Source organism: Aricia agestis, chromosome 5 (genome assembly GCF_905147365.1).
Source record: "Aricia agestis chromosome 5, ilAriAges1.1, whole genome shotgun sequence".
Classification (NCBI taxonomy): Eukaryota; Metazoa; Arthropoda; class Insecta; order Lepidoptera; family Lycaenidae; genus Aricia; species Aricia agestis.
This window is the reverse complement of record NC_056410.1, coordinates 21566846-21586625: the sequence shown is the minus strand read 5'-3', so window position 1 is coordinate 21586625 and position 19780 is coordinate 21566846. Positions and strand designations below refer to the sequence as shown.

At 37.5% G+C, this 19780-nt stretch overlaps 1 protein-coding gene across 1 annotated transcript; it reads left to right on the top strand.

Annotated features, from left to right (window-relative positions):
• The first annotated feature begins 665 nt into the window (after nt 1–665).
• On the top strand, nt 666–16734 carry LOC121726795 (inorganic pyrophosphatase). The gene is made up of 4 exons (XM_042114322.1): nt 666–846; nt 15382–15986; nt 16082–16140; nt 16366–16734. Exons 1-4 carry the CDS (start codon nt 690–692, stop codon nt 16505–16507), a joined length of 963 nt encoding a protein of 320 aa, XP_041970256.1. The 5' UTR covers nt 666–689; the 3' UTR covers nt 16508–16734.
• The last annotated feature ends 3046 nt before the right edge of the window (nt 16735–19780 follow it).

Here is a 19780-nt window from a genome sequence, read left to right as displayed (position 1 = left end):
CATCTTACCTGCACTTTTGCACGATAACGCATATTAATTAATGGCCAATATTTTACCAATAATGAACATCGAAAACCCAAATAACACAATTTGGGAAAAAATAATAATTAAAACCATACCAACAATAAAAAGTAGAAGAAGTTTCAAAGTAACAAACAGTAAGCTGTTGTCAGTTTTCAGTTTGACAAGTTTTTATTATATCAGCGTGTTCCTAAACTATTACCAGTATACTGGCCTAATCGCTTAGGCCAATGATCGCTTAGGTTTAAGATATTTTGATTTATGTCACACTTGACAGTACACTGATATTTTTTGAAAACACAACCCATAATATGTAGTCAGTGATGCCAACCTGCAGATAATTTCAGATCGGTGAGGAACCAATAAAAAATCTAGAAGTGTCTATCCTTACGCCATCTAGTTAAGATTGTTAAAAATAAAATTAAAAAATATAAATGAGAATCCCTCATTAAAAAGTAGGTAATTTTTAATCTATGGTTCATCTGTCATTCTAAGATTTCCTTTTACCTCTTGCTGTCAATGGTCTGACATAGAAATGGTTGTATGGGCAACGCTCCCTTTGCCTGTTCCGACCGGGACGAATAAAAAAATATGTCAATGGTCTGTCAGTTGTGAGTTGTCATTTGTCAATGTCATCTTCCGAATAGCGGGTTGTGCGCCGTTCCAAAATGTCAATTACAAAACAGCTGTGTAGACTAAGCGCGAAGGTCCACCTAAGCACAAAACGTTTTTTTTCGTCACCAAAACTCCAAAGTTGTTACAACAAAATGTATGTAGCTGAAGAAAGAGGTTCACCGTATTCGCCCGAATATCGTGTTTTTTTTAGTAAGTACAGTTTACATTAAAACTTTTTATTGAAACTAATTGAAACTTCCTGGTCCCATGTCGCTCACACGTGAGGTCCTCACAGCGAAGGCAGATGTTGATCAGTGATTGTATTTGTTATATAAAAGTTATAAAGAGGTTACAGTTCAAGACAATTTCTAATCAGCGATCACCAGTGCTAATAGCAAAAAATTATCATTATTGTATTGACAATTTTTTAATTTAAAATGCTTTATTTAAAGTATTTAAATAAAATGCTTACAAAAGTAATTCGTAGATATTCTTTAGCAGCTTCTAAACCATTCCACTTTCAAAGTATTAACTTACTCCTAGTTTGCTAGCCGTAGATTTGACCTTTATATTATTTTTCAACTCTTTTTTTTTTTCAAAGTCTCTTTCTACATAGTAAAAAATTCAATAATGAGGTGTGATGTGGCAACTGACAGGTGGTGTGGTGTGAGAATGGCGGAAATGATAAACTGATTGTTGATAATAATATTTGATCACTGATATCACTCGATTACAAATCCAACTAGGTACAATTAAAGTGCTAGCCACTTGTAAATGTTTGATGTGTAGTAAAAAAATAAATACCATACTTATGTAGCATTATTAAGTGCTCAAAAAGATAAAACTTCATTTTCAGTTTGAAATACTTCACTTATTTATTATGGAAAATTAACGTCAATAGATTAATACTAATATTTTTTTTATCAAAAAAAATGAAATTTAATTTTTTCCAGAATCAAGTTACAATGGTCTTAATCTATTACTCTTCTTTAGGTCTTTCATTCTTCCACATATTATATTTTACATAGTTTAAAATATAATGTAGTTAAATCAATTTAGGGTTATTTTTGGTAGAATATCTGGGTCATTGGCTGTCATAATAATTAAAATGCAGTATTCCTGGTAGGAAAATATAATATATTGATTAGACCGGTTCAAAAAAATCGACTATTTTTTTTTTTCAAAACCCGCAGTGACATATCTTCCTAGTAATGAAAAAAGAAGCCTGTGAAAACGGGAGCTCTTAATATCAATTTTGAAAGGTCGCTCATCGTGAATTTCTATTTTACGTTGAAATAACATGGGATTTTTTTTCTTTAATTTGGAATTTTACAACTCATTTTTGAATTAACATGTCAGGATGAGCGATACATATTTTTGAAGGAAATTGAACGCTCTAAATAAATTGTCTCTTATGTTTTTTCTGTAAGTTCACTCCTTCAAAAGTTATTCGAGTTTAAAATCCAACATGTAATCAATTCAACGTTTTTTTTTAATTTTTCTTAAATATTTCATAATTATTATTGAAAAAAAAAATTTGGCTTAAAATATTGAATCATCAAGTTTAACGTCGTTGATAAAGTAGATCTTTATGATTCTGCTATTAAAAATAGTTGACTTTTTAATTTAAAAAATCCGAAATTAATTCATTATTTGAAGTTTACAAAAAATTTGGATTGTATGTACATAAATTTTGGAATAATGACCAACTGTGGTTTATAGGAAATGTAGTGCACTTCTTTACCGGTGAAATAGAGATGTTATAGTTATGAGTACCGAAGAATATGTGCAGAAAATAAGGAGTTTGCTGTCTGACACAAATGTATACAAGCCAGTGTCATACAATCCAACGGCCAGAGTTACTCGGCGCATTCGAACTTTGATCCACGAAAACAAAGATGTCTTCACGGAGGACGAGTACAATTTTCTACACAAACCCAAACCTGTGCAACCCCCTAAGCTATATGGTCTGCCTAAAATTCACAAAAGGAACATTCCTCTGAGGCCCATTGTGAGTCAAATTGACTCTCCGACATACAACTTGGCTAAACATGTTGCTGGAGTGCTGCGACCATTAGTTGGGAAAACACCGTCTTTCGTGAAGGATTCGGTCCATTTCAGGGACATAGTGAAGAGTATAAGGTTGGAACCCGGAGATACCATGGTGAGTTTCGATGTTGAGTCACTTTTTACCAACGTTCCACTCAAGGATTGCATCGAGGTGATTAAAAACAAGCTGTGTGACCATGAGTTGCCTAAGGAATATATTGTTCTCATTGAACACTGTTTGGACGGTAATTACCTTCTCTTCAGAGATCAGTACTACCTCCAGATCGATGGCGTTGCAATGGGTAGCCCTCTGGCACCGATAATTGCAAATATCTGGATGGAGCACTTTGAAGACCTAGCTTTAGCTACTGGACCATGTACTGTGAAGCTTTGGAAGAGGTACGTTGATGATGTTTTTTTGCATTATTAATGGAGGTAAACAGGAAATAGAACAGTATGTTAATTACCTTAACTCAATCCATCCAAAAATAAAGTTCACCTACGAGATGGAGAAAAACAGATGCCTCGCATTTTTGGATGTGGAGATCAAAGTGAAGGAGGATGGTACATTATCCCACACTGTGTACAGAAAACCTACACACACTGACAGATATCTACACGCATCTTCTCATCATCATCCTCGGCATCTTCAATCTGTTATATCATCATTAACAAACAGAGCTCATAACCTTTGTGACCCTGAACATTTACCCAAGGAGCTAACACATGTTCAGGAGGTACTTAGACGTAACGGGTATAAGGTGTCGAGGGGATTGAGAAGACAGAAGGAGAAAACGAGGTATCCAGAGGTGAACCGTCAAGCAGCATTTTTACCATACATCAAAGGCGTAACGGACAAAATTGGAACAGAGCTGAGGAAATACTCCATTAAGACTGTGTATACTCCGTTACGTAAAATATCACAAGTACTTCGGTCACCAAAGGATTCCTTACCTTTCCAAACTCCTGGGGTTTATAAAATAGATTGTAGCTGTGGTAGTTCGTACATTGGCCAAACGAAACGGACTATTGGCGAAAGAGTGAAAGAGCACATAGCCGCAGTGAAAAATCGCCAGACAAATAAATCCGCGGTAGCAGAACATCTGCTTGATATGGGGACTAATCACTGGATGGAGCTACACGACCCTAAAATCCTCTCTACGGATCGTCATTACCACACGAGAGTAATACGTGAAGCAATTGAAATTAAAAAGTACAAAAATTTCAATCGTGAGGACGGATTTAAATTGTCGCCCGCCTGGAATCCAGTGATCAATAAGTGCAAACCGCGTGTGTCACCTCTGTCTATAAGTGTAAACCCGGATACAGTTAGTGTTGTGTGTCGCAGTGAACCTACTGACTTTCAGTGTATTGGAACACAAATATTGGACAATTCGAGGGTAGTCGTAGAACCGACCGCCCGGTGCAAACGAAGACGTCGCGCTCCTGCAGTCCTCTCGTGACCACGGCCGTTGCAACACGGCCGAAACGTCGAGAAAAAGTATGTACTCGTAGTAGCATTACTACTTAAATAAGTCGCGTTAAGTCCCGATTAAAAAGTTTAATTAGAAATAGAGATGTGCTGTAATATCAACTTACTTTTTCGGTACTGTTGCTCAATTGTTGTTCTGGTTCCTAGCTGTTTGTTATAATTACGATTTTGATGTATAATAATTTAAAAATATTTAACTTTTTAATAATTGTATCATTTTATTATAAATAATGGAACAAAATGTATACTTGATTGGTGAAATGAATGAAAATTTTATTGGACGTAAACTGCCCACAAATGGAGAGGTTGTGGTATGTATGTAGGTATTTAGAACATGATACTCTAAAATTTGATGCTTTCATTTCAATAAATAAAAAAAGATTATTCCTAAAGTGTCGTCTTTTTATTAAAATGTCATTGTTGGATTATTGGTATTCAATTGTTGTTAGTAGCATTTCATTGTTCATAGTTCTGATAGTTAGAATCAAAATCGTAAATTTTATCAACTGAAAATAATCGTGTTAAACGTAAAGCTATCAACTATACAATTAATAAGTGTACAATAATTTTTTTTGAAGATAAGTATTATTATTATATCACAATTAAGGAAAAAAACGTTGAATTGATTACATGTTGGATTTTAAACTCGAATAACTTTTGAAGGAGTGAACTTACAGAAAAAACATAAGAGACAATTTATTTAGAGCGTTCAATTTCCTTCAAAAATATGTATCGCTCATCCCGACATGTTAATTAGAAAATGAGTTGTAAAATTCCAAATTTAAAAAAAAAAAATTCCCATGTTATTTAAACGTAAAATAGAAATTCATGATGAGCGACCTTTCAAAATTGATATTAAGAGCTCCCGTTTTCACAGGCTTCTTTTTTCATTACTAGGAAGATATTTCACTGCGGGTTTTGAAAAAAAAAATAGTCGATTTTTTTGAACCGGTCTAATATTGATGTATGTACATATATCCTGAAATTTTCTTTATGTCACAAATTTATACTGCGTTGCGTGGGAATGTCATATTTTGTCACAGCAAAACTGCCCTTTGCATTAACAGTACAGTATCTCCATATTAAATTTAATCTGAATCAGTGCAGCAATTTAAGCATGAAGCAGTAAGTAGACTGTCAGTTACTTCTTAACCGATTCGATGGCACGTTTCAGTGCCATCACTTATTTCGCGTGTGGCATTAGGCACGGATGTGTTTCATTTTAAAATCAATGATAACTCCTTCAATTAAGCTTTAAGAAAGTTTTTGCCCAGAATAAAATTAGGTATCTTAATTTTTTACATCTATTAATCTCGTAGCCTTCGTTTCTGGATATTGTAAGAATTTTTTATAGAATAGCCCCCCCCCCCCCCCCCCCACCAACCTTTTTTAAAAGTTGCGTTTATTTTGTAATGAATTTGCGTTTGCGAATTCTGTTCTATCACTTCGTCACTGTCGCATTGAGTTTCAATTTCTGTCTCGGGAATGTACTTTCTTTTTTGCCGTAATTCTTAAAAATAAATAATGACACTATTAATAATAATTTGGATTTTTTTGTAAATATCTATTTAATTAAACTTGCCAATATTTAATTTACATAGTATAATACTTACTAAAACCAAAATAAGATTTTTAGATCTAATTTAATACCTCATAGTCAAGCAAATCATTACAAAATGCAAAATAAGTTAAAAAGGTTTAGCATAACTGTATTTAAAAAGTCACTTACCTAATCACCTAAAACAGTGTGCCGGACCTTCCACGTCACGTCAGATTTCGAATGTAAACTAAAAGTATTGTAGCTTTGAACATGTAAAAAATTGTCAAAATACTGTTTTCTTTTCCGCATGGCTGAAGACACAGATGCGTGCCATCTAATCTGGCTCTGGGCACTGAACAGTGTCACATTATTTTTGTTGAACTCCACAGCTAGAAGTTAGCAAATTTAGACATCACAACGAATCGGTTAATATTATTTTGCATTTGTATTTGTGAAAGTTAATATTTAAAATATGCTAATACAGTGCTCAAAGTCAGCATTCTTAATGACATTTAGAAATCTTTGTATTCTATCTTATATTTTTTGTTCATTAAATCATTTTATCTTATTAAAATATTATTCTTACTTAAGAAAAATACACAACAGGTATTGTCAAATCAGATGACTTGATAAAATACTGGACTGATTTTAATCATATTGTGCAAACACATACTTACTTATTTATATGCAAGCCTGGAAGCAAGGACGGGAGAACTTAATATTTGAGACAATATTATATTATTGCAGTGCCACAGAAAAGAGTGACAGTTGAGTGGCAAAGTTTTCTTATTCATGTTTAAATAATAATAATTAATGTCATAATTTAAATCGAATAAAGGCTATAATAACATAAAATTAGTGTTCTATTAGTATTTCATATCAATAAAAAATTGTTCTAGTAATATTTAGTAGTATTATGACTAGGGATTACAGTGCTCGGCACGTACCAGACTGTGCAGGATTCTGCACATTTTAATATTATGTGAGTGTAACAAATTAAATAATGTAAGTTGTGACCTCTATACTACTATAAGAATAAAACAATTACTATACTAATTACAAACTATGATTAATGATTATACATCATGAACAATCTTTAAGAAAAAGTATAAAGTATGCAATAGTTATTGCTTTTTTACACTTTTTACTTTAGAACTCATATTTTGTAATATCATTTGGCTGAAATATAAATTTAATGCAGCTAGTGTCATTTGATTGACAGCTGTTTCACACCCATGCCCTGGGCCATGACTCATGACTCATGAGTCACTAACTCATGAATTGTGCTTTTCACATGCATTTGCTTATTTTTAACCAACTTAAAGCATCTAAACCATTGATTCCCAAAGTGGTCCAGGTGGACCCCCAGGGGTCCACGGGAGCCTGACAGGGACGCTTGCGTGGAAGAAAAATGGGGGTCCACGAGTCGTTAACGGGGGTCTATAAAACTTAGGTGACCCGACCTGACTTCTCCTATGAATATAGGCGGACAATATTACCTATAATATTAGTAGATTAAATGTTACAGAGCGAGGAGATTTACAGTTATACGTAACTAAACTCAAGCCAAATATTGATACAATTTGCTGCCAATTCACCCATTAAAATTATGTAAGATTACCATTGTAGAAATTACAATTTTGATTATATTGCGACTGTTTTTAAAATAATAATCATGGTTAGTTTTGATGTTAAATTAATTTTACAACGATATAACAATATACACCGGATCCAGCAAAATGTTTAAAGTGGTCTATGAGAAAAAAAAGTATGGGAACCTCTGATCTAAACTCTGAACAAATGTGCCAAATTTCAAGTGTATGTAATTGTATGTCATGTATGTATTTATTTTTGTTTTCACATGTATATTAAGTATAGATTTTTTAAACTGCCCGCAATTCCGTTACCTTACTCCGATTTTATATTTTATCTCAGGGGACGGACACTTTTCCGAGAAAATAAGTTACTCCTATCTTTTTCGGTACTCGAATAGTAGGGGAGGTGATGCTATTTTTTGCAAAGTCATTTCATACCGACCAAATTTTTGTCCAGTAGTAGATTAATCTATACTAATATTATTTAATAACGTAAATAGAGATAACAATAAAAAAAATCGCAAATCTAATGCGACATGATACCACCTCTTATAGAAAGACGTTTGAGTAAGCTTCAGCGCGATGTAGGAGACGGCACGGTGCCTTCTATTATGAATTTTTGGAACTAACTTAATTTGAACAAATTTACGCATTTTCACCCCCTTACTACCCTTTTTTCCAGTTAAAAAGTAGCCTATGTCCTTTCTCAGGCTCTAGAATAGCTGTGTACAAAATTTCATTGCAATCGGTTCAGTAGTTTTGGCGTGAAAGCGAGACAGACAGACAGACAGACAGACAGAGATACTTTCGCATTTATAATATTAGTATGGATTGGCACTCTGTTGTAATCTGAGGCCGTGTGTATGGTAAGTGCAGCCTTTTTTGCCAGTTCATCCGCTCTTTTATTTCCTGGGGTACCCACGTGAGCTTTTAGCCAGAATAGCCGCACTTTTCTGCCTTCCTCTGTTATAGCTTTTAGGTCTTTCTTCATTTCGATCGCAAGTGGGTGTGTCACCATTCACCAAAGGATTTCTCAGCATGTTTAGTGACGATCTGGAGTCGCTCATGATGTTAATTAAGCTTTCCTTGGATGTCCTTGCCAATTGGATCGTTCTAAAGAGCGCATAGATTTCAGATTGGAAGACCGTATTGTGCGGTTGTAGGCGGAAAGTGGAGTGTCTGGTTTCCCGGCCGTTATTCCACCACGTTAGAGCAGCTCCGGTTTTCCCCTTTTTATTTTACTCCCATCCGTATATAAATATTTGGGGGCAGGTTGTACGTAATCTTAAACCTATCAATGATAAATAGTTTATGGGTAAAGTTGTGTAATTGAGGGGCTAAATAAGCTTTAAAATTTGGCATAAAATATAAAGTTTAATATAAAAAATGAAATACTTATCGTGTGCACACTGCACAGCTGTTTTGATTTAAGGGGTACCAGGTTTTTTTATAAAAGCTTTTGACAACAATTTTGTTGACATCGCGCGCTATAAACTGAAGTCCACGCGGACGAAGCTACAGCTAGTGTCCTATATACGGAGAAAAACAAGGGAGGGAACAACTGTTAAGTGGCAGGAGAGATACCAATCCTCCTCGACCGGATCGGTCACAAAAGTTTTTTTCCCCACTGTTCAAAAGGCGTGGGAAATACTAAGGCACGTTACAATAACGCCTACACACGTGCAAGCTATGACCGGTCATGGAGGATTCGCAGCATACTTGTATCGTTTCCACCTTAAAGACAATCCCTCCTGCATTTTTGACCCCGCAAAGGACGAGACAATATTCCTAACTGCTAATTGAATGCCCAAGGTTTGGCAGTCACAGATCTGACTTACAAATACAACTAGAAATGGAGCAAAGTGAGGCAACCCTCCCTACCATCATGAAGAAAAAAGCGACCAGAGAACCGTTGATAGTATTCATTAGCAAAGTCGTCTCCAGTGCAGCCGCAGCAAATGGCTCAACGTTATACACAGGCCACAACAAATTATACTATACACCAAGGCGCGTAATAACACATACATCAACACAACGCACACGAGCACAAACCCCAACGTCCATACAGACACACTTCACATCAACCCATATGCAAAGAGAAATACACGCGCCAACACAATCACAGGCGCACGCAGAAATACAACAGGCAGTTTCAACCACAATTGTAACACAGCCGACCCTAACACAAACCCAACAATTACTAGCCCGCGGACAAAACGGGGAACCGAAAATTAAATTAAGGCCGATCCCTCTCTTCATGTCAAATCCAACGGAAACATTAGGTATAACATACAGCCGTCTTTACACTCCACGTCAACATATCACCGGGACTAGCAGCAATCCTAAACGGGAGTACATCAAAGACGAACATGAAAATGAGCAAATATCTAGCTCTTCCAACATCTAACTTCGCTGGCCAACCCTACAAAATACTGCAATCGGGCACCAAAACGATAATAGTATTTGAATGGGACGCGCAAACAGCCTTTGAACGACAAGACACAGTACCACCCCACGCATAATCAGCGTAGACGCCATGTCACTGGGACAGGACAAAGGCAGGGCTGCAAATTACTATGGAATAGTAAAAGCCTCAGAACATCATGAGGTAATCGTCTACGAGAACAGAGAGCATGACCTAAGCTTCCTCAAAAGGAATCATGACGATCAGCCAACAGCGTCCCAACCCAGTGACGAGGTGAGCTCATCCTCCGCAAGTGAACGACTCCAAGCAGCACGGGAGAACAAAAAGAAGATGAGAAAAAGAGGGACAAAAATAAAATTAAGAAATTGAAAAATTCAATGGCCAAATTGAATTTTTACCTGGGAAAGCCATGCTTCGGCACGAATGGGCCGGCTCAGAAAACCGGCGTGAAACAGCGCTTGCGCTGTCTTTCGCCGAGTGAGTGAGTTTACCGGAGGCCCAAACCCCTATTCCCTTCCCTACCTTCCCCTATTCCCTTCCCTTCCCTACCCTCCCCTTTTACCCTATTCCCTCTTAAAAGGCCGGCAACGCACTCGCAGCTCTTCTGATGCTGCGAGTGTCCATGGGCGACGGATGTTGCTTTCCATCAGGTGACCCGTTTGCTCGTTTGCCATCGTTTCATAAAAAAAAATTAAAAGCGTTTGTGGGCTCCATCAAAAAAGTACTTCATCGTGAAAAAAACCCAATGCAGCCAAACAGCCAAGATGAAGCCAATCAAGGCTTCATCACAAACGAACCGACAGGCTTCAGCAATGGAGGCTTTCTTGAGGGAACCATCTACACAAAAACCAGTAAATCAAAACAAAAGATATAGAGCCGATTTCGGGCAAGTGCTCCCGCCAAAACACAGACTGGCCCAGAACCCCGAAGATCATATAATAAATGCCTTCCTCGAGTTCCAGGCGATAATAAGAGCAAAAAGACCATAAAGCTCTTGACCTGCAATAAGATCATGCAGGCCTATCAGCGAAAAAATCAAAAGCTGTTAGAAGTGAGACTCGAGGATGCAAAAGCTGCAATATACGACAATGTCACCTCCACAATAATTGCCGGCCGCAGTGTTGCCAACTTAGTGGAAAACCACTAAGTTTAAAATTTACTTTAAAATCTACTAGCCACTAAAAAGTGGCTAGTAGATTTCTTAGTGGATTAGATTATTTAAGTTAGTGGTAGCTTCGACGCTAAACCACTAGTTTTTTTTTTAAATTATGTTTCTAACCCTTGAAGTCGCACACTGGAAACTTAAATTTTATATTATTATCTTTATTCGTTTTGCCGCATTCTAACGCTGATATAGAGCGATTATTTAACATGATGAATGTTGTCAAGACTTAACAGAGAAATCGGATGAAGTTTGATCGCCTTTCTTTCGTGCAGGGTTAGCACGCGAAGGCAAATACTGTAATAACAACATCTTAGATAAATGATTGGTCTCGCGCGCGCGCTCGACTAGATACCGCGCTGTATAGAAAACACAGATTCCCGAATGCGGCACCTCAATATTGTAGTGTGTGTAAAACAATGCACAAATATTGTTGTGTGCGTAGATAATCGGGTTGCCAGATACGTGACTGGTGCCCAATTAATGGGGAAAATTAGTTGCTGTGGTCTTGTAATTTATTATTATTGTATAGTAAGTGCTGATTTTTCAATCACCAGATAAACTTTACCATTGGAATAAAGTCCATTCGAAAAGAATGCGATAAAATAACAACGTTGTTTAGGTCAACGAAATATAATGGGTACAATATTGATGAGAAAACAATACAAAAACAATCGTAGGAAGTTTAACGAAAGTTAAAAATGAGTCATAAAGAAGCAAATGTTAAATTTGTTTTCTCATTTGTTACTATATTGTGTACTTACATAAAATATAAACTGTATTTAAGATTTTTATTATAATATGGTACTCATAATTTATATTTATTAATACACATTCATGATCCAGGAACTTTGAAAACTTTTTGTTCCGTTGGCGGGATTCGAACCAGCTACCCTAGCTAGAGATTTAAATGCGCTCATCAACTCACCCACTATGTATATATAAAAAAATAAGATATAATAAATAAATAAATAAATAAAAATCACAATCTCAGAAAAAATTGGGAATTTTTAGTTTATGGTAATTGGCAAAACTGAACATCAAGCGGTACTCCGATCCGAATTTTCAGGTTTATATTATTTTTCTGTGTTTATGACGATTTATATAATATTTACTGATGGTATGTGATGCCAGTACCTTTCTTGTTTCTTGTAGTGTTATTATTGCATAGTCTCACTACGCAAATTGGCATTTTGCTACGGACGTAACTTAAAATTTCGAAAATTATCGACACATCTACCTCACCCGAAGCTTGCGCTGCGACTGGCGCGGTTACGCCCGATGAGGCGTATTATTCGTTGCCGCATTTTTCAAGTACTCCGACGGTATCTAGTCGTAGCGCGAGCGCGAGACCAATCATTCATCTAAGAACAACATAATACCAAATACCGTATTACAAAAATTAGAACTAAAGAAATTTATTCTTCACAAACTGAACAAGTAAATGACACTGATTCCTCTGAAGACGTTCATCTTATTATTATTTTTTTTATTCTATTTTATTTAAGGGACTTTTTTCACAGTGTGAATATGTCAGTCCCATCGTATCCTATACAATATACATTACTATCTACGTTGGCTATACAATGCAAACAACATACTTGCAGCAACTGATTTTGGCTCGGACAGTAAACCGTGAAAAGCAGCCATATCTTGTAAATTCAAGCCAAATTTTGATACAAGTATGTTTCTTTCAGTGGCGTATCGGACACATTCCATTAGTATGTGATGTAAGTCTTCAACTTAGTGACATATTTCGCAATTAGGAGAATCTGTCTTACGCATTAAATACCCAAAGGAATTCAATGGAAGGTGTCCTGAACGCATTCTGAAACTAGTAATCAATCTTAATCTATTTATACAGAAATCTAAAAACCACGGTATACGAGGAGGCTCAGATTGTACATCTTTAGTTAAGTGCCTACTTATTATAGTTTTCCTTTTTGTAGTAACAAAAATAAATATTTCATAATATTAGTAATAACTTTGTTATTTTATTATTTTCAAATTATTTTTAGGTAGGTTGTTGTTGTCTTTACGTTATTTCTTGTCGATTAGAGTGCATTAACAACTATATGAAACTGTTCGGTTCAAGCTATATCGCGATGTAGATTATCAAAAGGAAAAAATAGCAAAAAATCACGTTTGTTGTATGAAAGCCCCCCCGAAATATTAAATTTATAAATACTATAGTATTTATTGCTATAGCGGCAACAGAAATACATAATTGATGAAAATTTCAACTCTCTAGCTTCTACCGTTCTTGAGATACATCCTAGAGACAGATAGATAGACAAATAGTCAGATAGACAGATAAACAGATAGACAGATAGACAGATAGACAGACAGACAGACAGACAGACAGACAGACAGACAGACAGACAGACAGACAGACAGACAGACAGACGGACAGCGGACAGACATCGAAGTCTCAGTAATAGGGTCCCGTTTTTACCCCTTGGGTACGGAAACTTAACAATAAGGTGAAAGTTTATAATTTATATGATAGTCGGTAAGTCGCGACGGCCGTTGCTAGATGCATGAGATACATTAAAGAGACAGATAGACAGATAGACAGATAGACAGACAGACAGACAGACAGACAGACAGACAGAAAGACAGACGGATAGCGGACAGACAATGAAGCCTAGTAATAGTTTTAATTAACTTTAATAAATAAATAAATAAATAAATAAAGTCAATGATTTCTTCGAGGACAGCACACCTTGGGAATAGTGTGGCTCCATGCAGGTTACTTTTCTTTTAATTTTGTTACATAGCTGTAAGCCATAACATTGTAATTTTCCATTTTTTTTGCAAAAGATGGCCCCGTGCGAGTTTCTTACGCCGGTTCTTCTCGGCGGGGTAGTTCCCGAACCGGTGGTAGGCAACGTAGTTTCTTCGTTCGACTTTCAAAAAGTGTATCATGATACCCATTTTGAATAAAAAGATATTTTATTTTATTTATTTTATAGTTCGTCGTGTCAAAAAATAGTGAGATCTCAATATGTAGAGCCAAGTTTCTAAAGTTTCTATTGGTTACGGTATATTAAGTTCAAAGCCCTGACGAATAACAAAATGGCCAAGCCACCGATTTTGACTAATGTGTAGAGTTTTAGATTTTCTCGTGCGGCTGACACGTTATTTATTATCAAATATTTTGCCGCGCTTTAGTGTAAAATTAAGGTTTTTAGATTTAGGGCTGAGTATGTAAGGTTAGAAACTTGGCTCTACATAAGATCTCACGGTATATTAAGTTCAAAGCCCTGACAAATAACAAGATGGCCAAGCCACCGATTTTGACTAATGTGTAGAGTTTTTTAGATTCTTCTCGTGGGGCTGACACTTTATATTATTATCAAATATTTTGCCGCGCTTTAGTGTAAAATTATGGTTTTTAGATTTAGGGCTGAGTATGTAAGGTTAGAAACTTGGCTCTACATAAGATCTCACGGTATATTAAGTTCAAAGCCCTGACAAATAACAAGATGGCCAAGCCACCGATTTTGACTAATGTGTAGAGTTTTTTAGATTCTTCTCGTGGGGCTGACACTTTATATTATTATCAAATATTTTGCCGCGCTTTAGTGTAAAATTATGGTTTTTAGATTTAGGGCTGAGTATGTAAGGTTAGAAACTTGGCTCTACATGAGATCTCACTACTTTTTGACACGACGAACTATAATATTTAGATGTTCTCATCTTGGCAACATATTTACATGAAAATGTTTTTGGTGGGATTGCCGTGACCAGCTAGGAATTGTGCAACGTAGTGGTCTATTTCTATCCAATGCATAGCTAGTCGTTCACGAACCGAAGGAAAGAAATTGTAGATACAGGTGGCGACCTTTGATCGAGTTATCCTACCGATCCTGCCACTCGGATGTAAGATTTTGTAGTGTAACGTCTAGTGGTTCAAATAGTCTATTCACTTTATTTCTGTCTCTCATGCTTAAGAAATCTGGGGTCGTAATTTTTTATATTTTTGTAATAATATAGAGCAGCTCGGCGCTGTATTTCTAAGTTTACAGGCAAAACACCCGAAAGGACAGGAAGTGCTTCAGTACTGACCGCTCTATATGCCTTACTTAGGAATATAATGCGAGACTTTGGCTTTGTAAAAGTTTATGCCGGGCTGCCCCTATTTGCCCCGACCGGTGAGCCGTAGCATATTCTACCTAAGTACGTGGCTGTTTATACAATTTTTAACGTTTTGAACGAGAGACCCCCTGTAGACGTCGATATTTTAGTAAAACTATAGAAATTTCTTTTTGCTTTCTCACCTGTTTGTATAATATGTTCTAAGAATGTGAATTTATTTTCTAAAATCAGTCCAAGATAACAGAGTGACGTTTGACATCTGTTTCGTTAAGTTAAATGCGAGGAGTTGATATAAGAGAGCCCAAATTCCAAATTCCAAACAATTGACGATTGATTGATGACGTATGACAGACTCTTAACGATCTCACTGAATGTTATCAGAGGACGCCACCGGGCCGATCTCGCCGATGCACGACATCCCACTGTGGGCGGACCGCGCGCGGCGGCTCGCGCACATGGTGGTGGAGGTGCCGCGCTGGACCAACGCCAAGATGGAGATCAGCCTCGGCGAGCCGCTCAACCCCATCAAGCAGGACGTCAAGAAGGGCGCGCTGCGCTTCGTCGGCAACGTGTTCCCGCACCACGGCTACATCTGGAACTACGGCGCGCTGCCGCAGACGTGGGAGGACCCGCGGCACACGGACCCCGGCACGGGCGCGCGCGGCGACAACGACCCCATCGACGTGATCGAGATCGGGCAGCGCGTGGCGGCGCGCGGCGACGTGCTCACCGTGAAGATCCTCGGCACGCTCGCGCTCATCGACGAGGGCGAAACGGACTGGAAGCTGATCGCGGTGGACACGCGTGACCCCGCCGCCGACCGCCTGCACGACGTCGCCGACGTCGAGGCGCTCTTCCCCGGCCTGCTGCGCGCCACCGTCGAGTGGTTCCGCCTCTACAAGGTGCCTGACGGCAAGCCCGTCAACCGCTTCGCCTTCGATGGCGAGGCCAAGGACGCCGCCTTCGCGCACAAGGTCGTCGATGAGGTAGGTCACGTCGCTCGCGCCGGGGCTCGCGGCTCGTCTCGCCGTCGCGCTGTCCTCCCCTGTAAGCGCGTACTGATCAATATGTCCCTCGGCAGGTGCACGAGTTCTGGAAGGCGCTGGTGTCGGGCGAAGCGGAGGCGGCGGACATTAATAAGTGAGTTTCGATTACCTCTATTTTCCTTCTAATGTTCTCAGTTTATAATGTTACTTTCTGGCGGTATGGCATCACACTACCCACCGTTCGATGTGGATTTAAGCATACCTTTTATTATTACTCCGTACATTGTAGTGTAATGTCAAATAACTTATTACGGTCTCTAAGTGAGGTACTCCATCCGGTCGACGGAGGCTGTGCTGACGGGGGTGCGTGGTGTTGCAGGATGAACGTGTCGGTGGCGGGCAGCCCGGGGCAGGTTGGACGCGGGGAGGCGGGGGCGGTGCTGGCCGGCGCGCCCGCCGCTGCCGCCGCTGCGCCCGTCCCGCCCACCGTCGACAAGTGGCACTTCATCTCCAACCTCTAGCCGCTCCGACGACACCGTACTATGTATATAATGTTATGTATTTATTTATACGTTCCCAATAAATCGTGGTGACGTGTGACGTCTCCCCTCCGGCTCGCTTGCATTTATTCGCGACGTGAGAGACGGGAGTCCGGTTTGAAACGGTCGACTCGCTAGCAGGTGGTGACGGAGGTGGTGGGCCAGAGCGGGATGTGAGATGTTATACCCGTCGTGTGCGACTACTGTGACTCTCGTTATTTTATTTCCACCCGCTCCGACTCTAAATGTCCTGGGATAACTCAGACGTCTCGGCTGGGACATGATAGATATTATTATGCATTATGTTTGGTTTGTTTTGCATGCGATATTATTCAGTGTGTTTAGGTGTCACAAAACATACCGTAGATCTGTAGTCTAGATTTTGTAGAGACTATAATTATAAAGAATCTGTAAAATATAATTTTCACCCAAAAATGGTCATTATATCGGTAAATAACTGTTTTTATGTAAGTAGTAGAATACTGGGAAGTACCCTGGGCGAGATTTCTTTCCAGGGTGCTGGTAGTGCTGAAAAAAATTGGCGCCCCTTTTGTTTGCCTTCAGGACCCTTTTTATCTGGCGCCCTGGACGGTCGCCCAGCGTCGCCCCCCTAATGCCGCTACTGAACTAGTAACTACTTGTATGTCAAAAAAAAAACATTTAAATAATGCAAACATTTTTACGGTTCCAAAGTGAATAGAATAGTGAATATTTAATGTCGATGTCTGTCTGTCCGTCTGTCTGTCTCCAGGCTCTATATCAAGATTCAAGAACGGCTATAGCTAGATTTCTGAATTTTTCACAGATTGTGTAAGTATATATCTGTTGTCGCTATGACAACAAATACTAAAAACAAAATAAATTAAATATTTAAGGGGGGCTTCCATACAAGAAACACATTTTCTGACTACTTTCGCTCTATACCGGTACGGAACCCTTTGTGCGTGAGTCCGACTCGCACTTGGCCGATTTTTTAAAGTCGTTCCGATCCACGTTTTATCCAATTCTTTTATTTTATTAAAAAATATTACAATGCGCCTCCTGCTGAACCGATTTGGGTAATTTAACTAATTATTGTAGTGTTGAAAATTGAAATATTCCAGTAATATAAGTCCAGGGAAGGTTTGTATAAGAAGGAAAGTGGTACGCAGTTCACCATCATCATCTAGTAACGAGTTATATTTTAGAAGCATCCTCATTCCTCCCTATTAAATGTTTAGAAATTACGCATCATTAAAATAAACTATAAAGTGAGTTATCGATATTATCTTAGTACTTACATAATATATTACGTTTGGATTTTAGTAGTGTCCGACCGAAACTGATTTTTCAGCCGAAACCGAAACCGAACTTTCGGCCTTCTCTCAGTTTCGGCCGAAACCGAAACCGAAACTTGGTAAAACATTCAAAATTACGATTATTTCCTGAAATTTATTAACTTTTATAACTAAAGAAAAAGTACCACATTGATTTCTTTCCTTTTTGCGACATTTCTTAATATAAATATTATTAATCTTAGACTTGAATATGTTCCCTAGAAACTTTTTTGTACTATATTCCGTTTTTATACGATTCTAAGTAGGTGCGATTTCACCAAAGAAATTGAACGCGCTTAGCGCACACTAAACCGGTTCTAAACGTATAAACGCGTTTATAGCACAAAATTGCATTTCACTATAACGTTTCCGTAATCCGAGTTTTATCTTCAGAACGTCCAATATTGTACAGTTAAACTTCATAACAGCCGTTAAAGTCCTGTCAGTGTAGCGTCATGGTAAATCGAAATTCATAGACGAAAAAATGATGCGTTTGGGTAGTTTCTGTATCTTTTCTTGCTTTTTTGTTCATAAAATAACATAACTAGACTCCAAAATGATAAAACAATGTAAAATCATCGCGTGACGTCACATAAGCTTAGATTTATTAATTGAAACAAAACAAGATTTACATCCCCGTTAGAACGCATTCAATGATAACTAAGTTTTATAAAACTAAGTTGTGTGATTGGTGAAATCCTCCCTTAGACACTAACGACGTACTTACTGAAAACACAATAAATTGCAGTATATTATTTTTATGGGAAACATGGACACGACCATGGTCGAAGTTTAAAACGAAATTACTAAGCAAACTTGCAGTTGTCATCACATTTCTTTTTTGCTCCAGAAAGTGTTTTGCCACTAAACCTGAAAAATATACTGAGGGCCGCAAAAGTGAAGCTTACGGGGAAGTGGGCTAGATAAGATTCTAGCAGGGTAGGAACGGTCTAAGAGATTGCGTGTCCATAGTTAAATGTTGATTTTAAATATTTCAATAAAACGCGTGGTAAAAGGAAAAGAGTGAAGCGAGACGATTTACTAGATAAATCTCGCAAGATGTATCCTAATATATCCTATAATCTCACAGTCAAACAAAATTCTTAAGTGAATAAAGTTCACACACAATTTAATCAATTTATAATAGCATTGACTAAATTGCTTGTTTGGGAAACATTGTTAAAATAGCACGTAATTTACCAATAGTTATCATAATATTAGTACGTGAGCGAAAAACTTTGTAACCCTTTTTACGAAAAATGGGTAAATGTAGGTGCATGATATTTCGCACAGTTATAGTTTATATAGTGAAGGAGTGCATCGAGCTAATATTATTTTGAAATTATGCTTTTATCATAAAATTTTTTAACAAATAAAACACTACACACACTAAGGACAAGCCTATATATACGAATTGTCAAAATTTATAGTTGAAGTCTGTTGTCAAATTGAAAATAGATTTTATTTTATTTTATTGAATCTTAAATACTGTTAGACAATTATTACGCGGCCATTCTGTCATCATATGACTTTATTAATCTGATACTATCGCAGGAATTATGTCTAAAAAAATAACAAAGTCAATTTTAGCAATAAAATATCAATAGAAAAGCGTTGTAATTTGAAACTTATAATTTACTTTTTTTATCTGAGGTCGAATTTCGACCATTGGGCGATCTCTAGTGTATATTAAATAAGCCTGCGTTTGTCATAGAAATAAAATAAAATTCAATAATATAATTTCGATAAAATAAGTTTAATATACAATTTAATGAAAATAAAACTAAGTGCAAATTTTTGATTTGGGAATAATCTGGAACATATAATCTTAAAACATGATTAAATAAATGGTGGCGAACTCGCTAGCGCGAGGCCCCGGCTCAGTTCGCAGTTCGCAGTTCTACTAGTTAACTTCGCAGTTAACTCGTGCTTGCTTGCT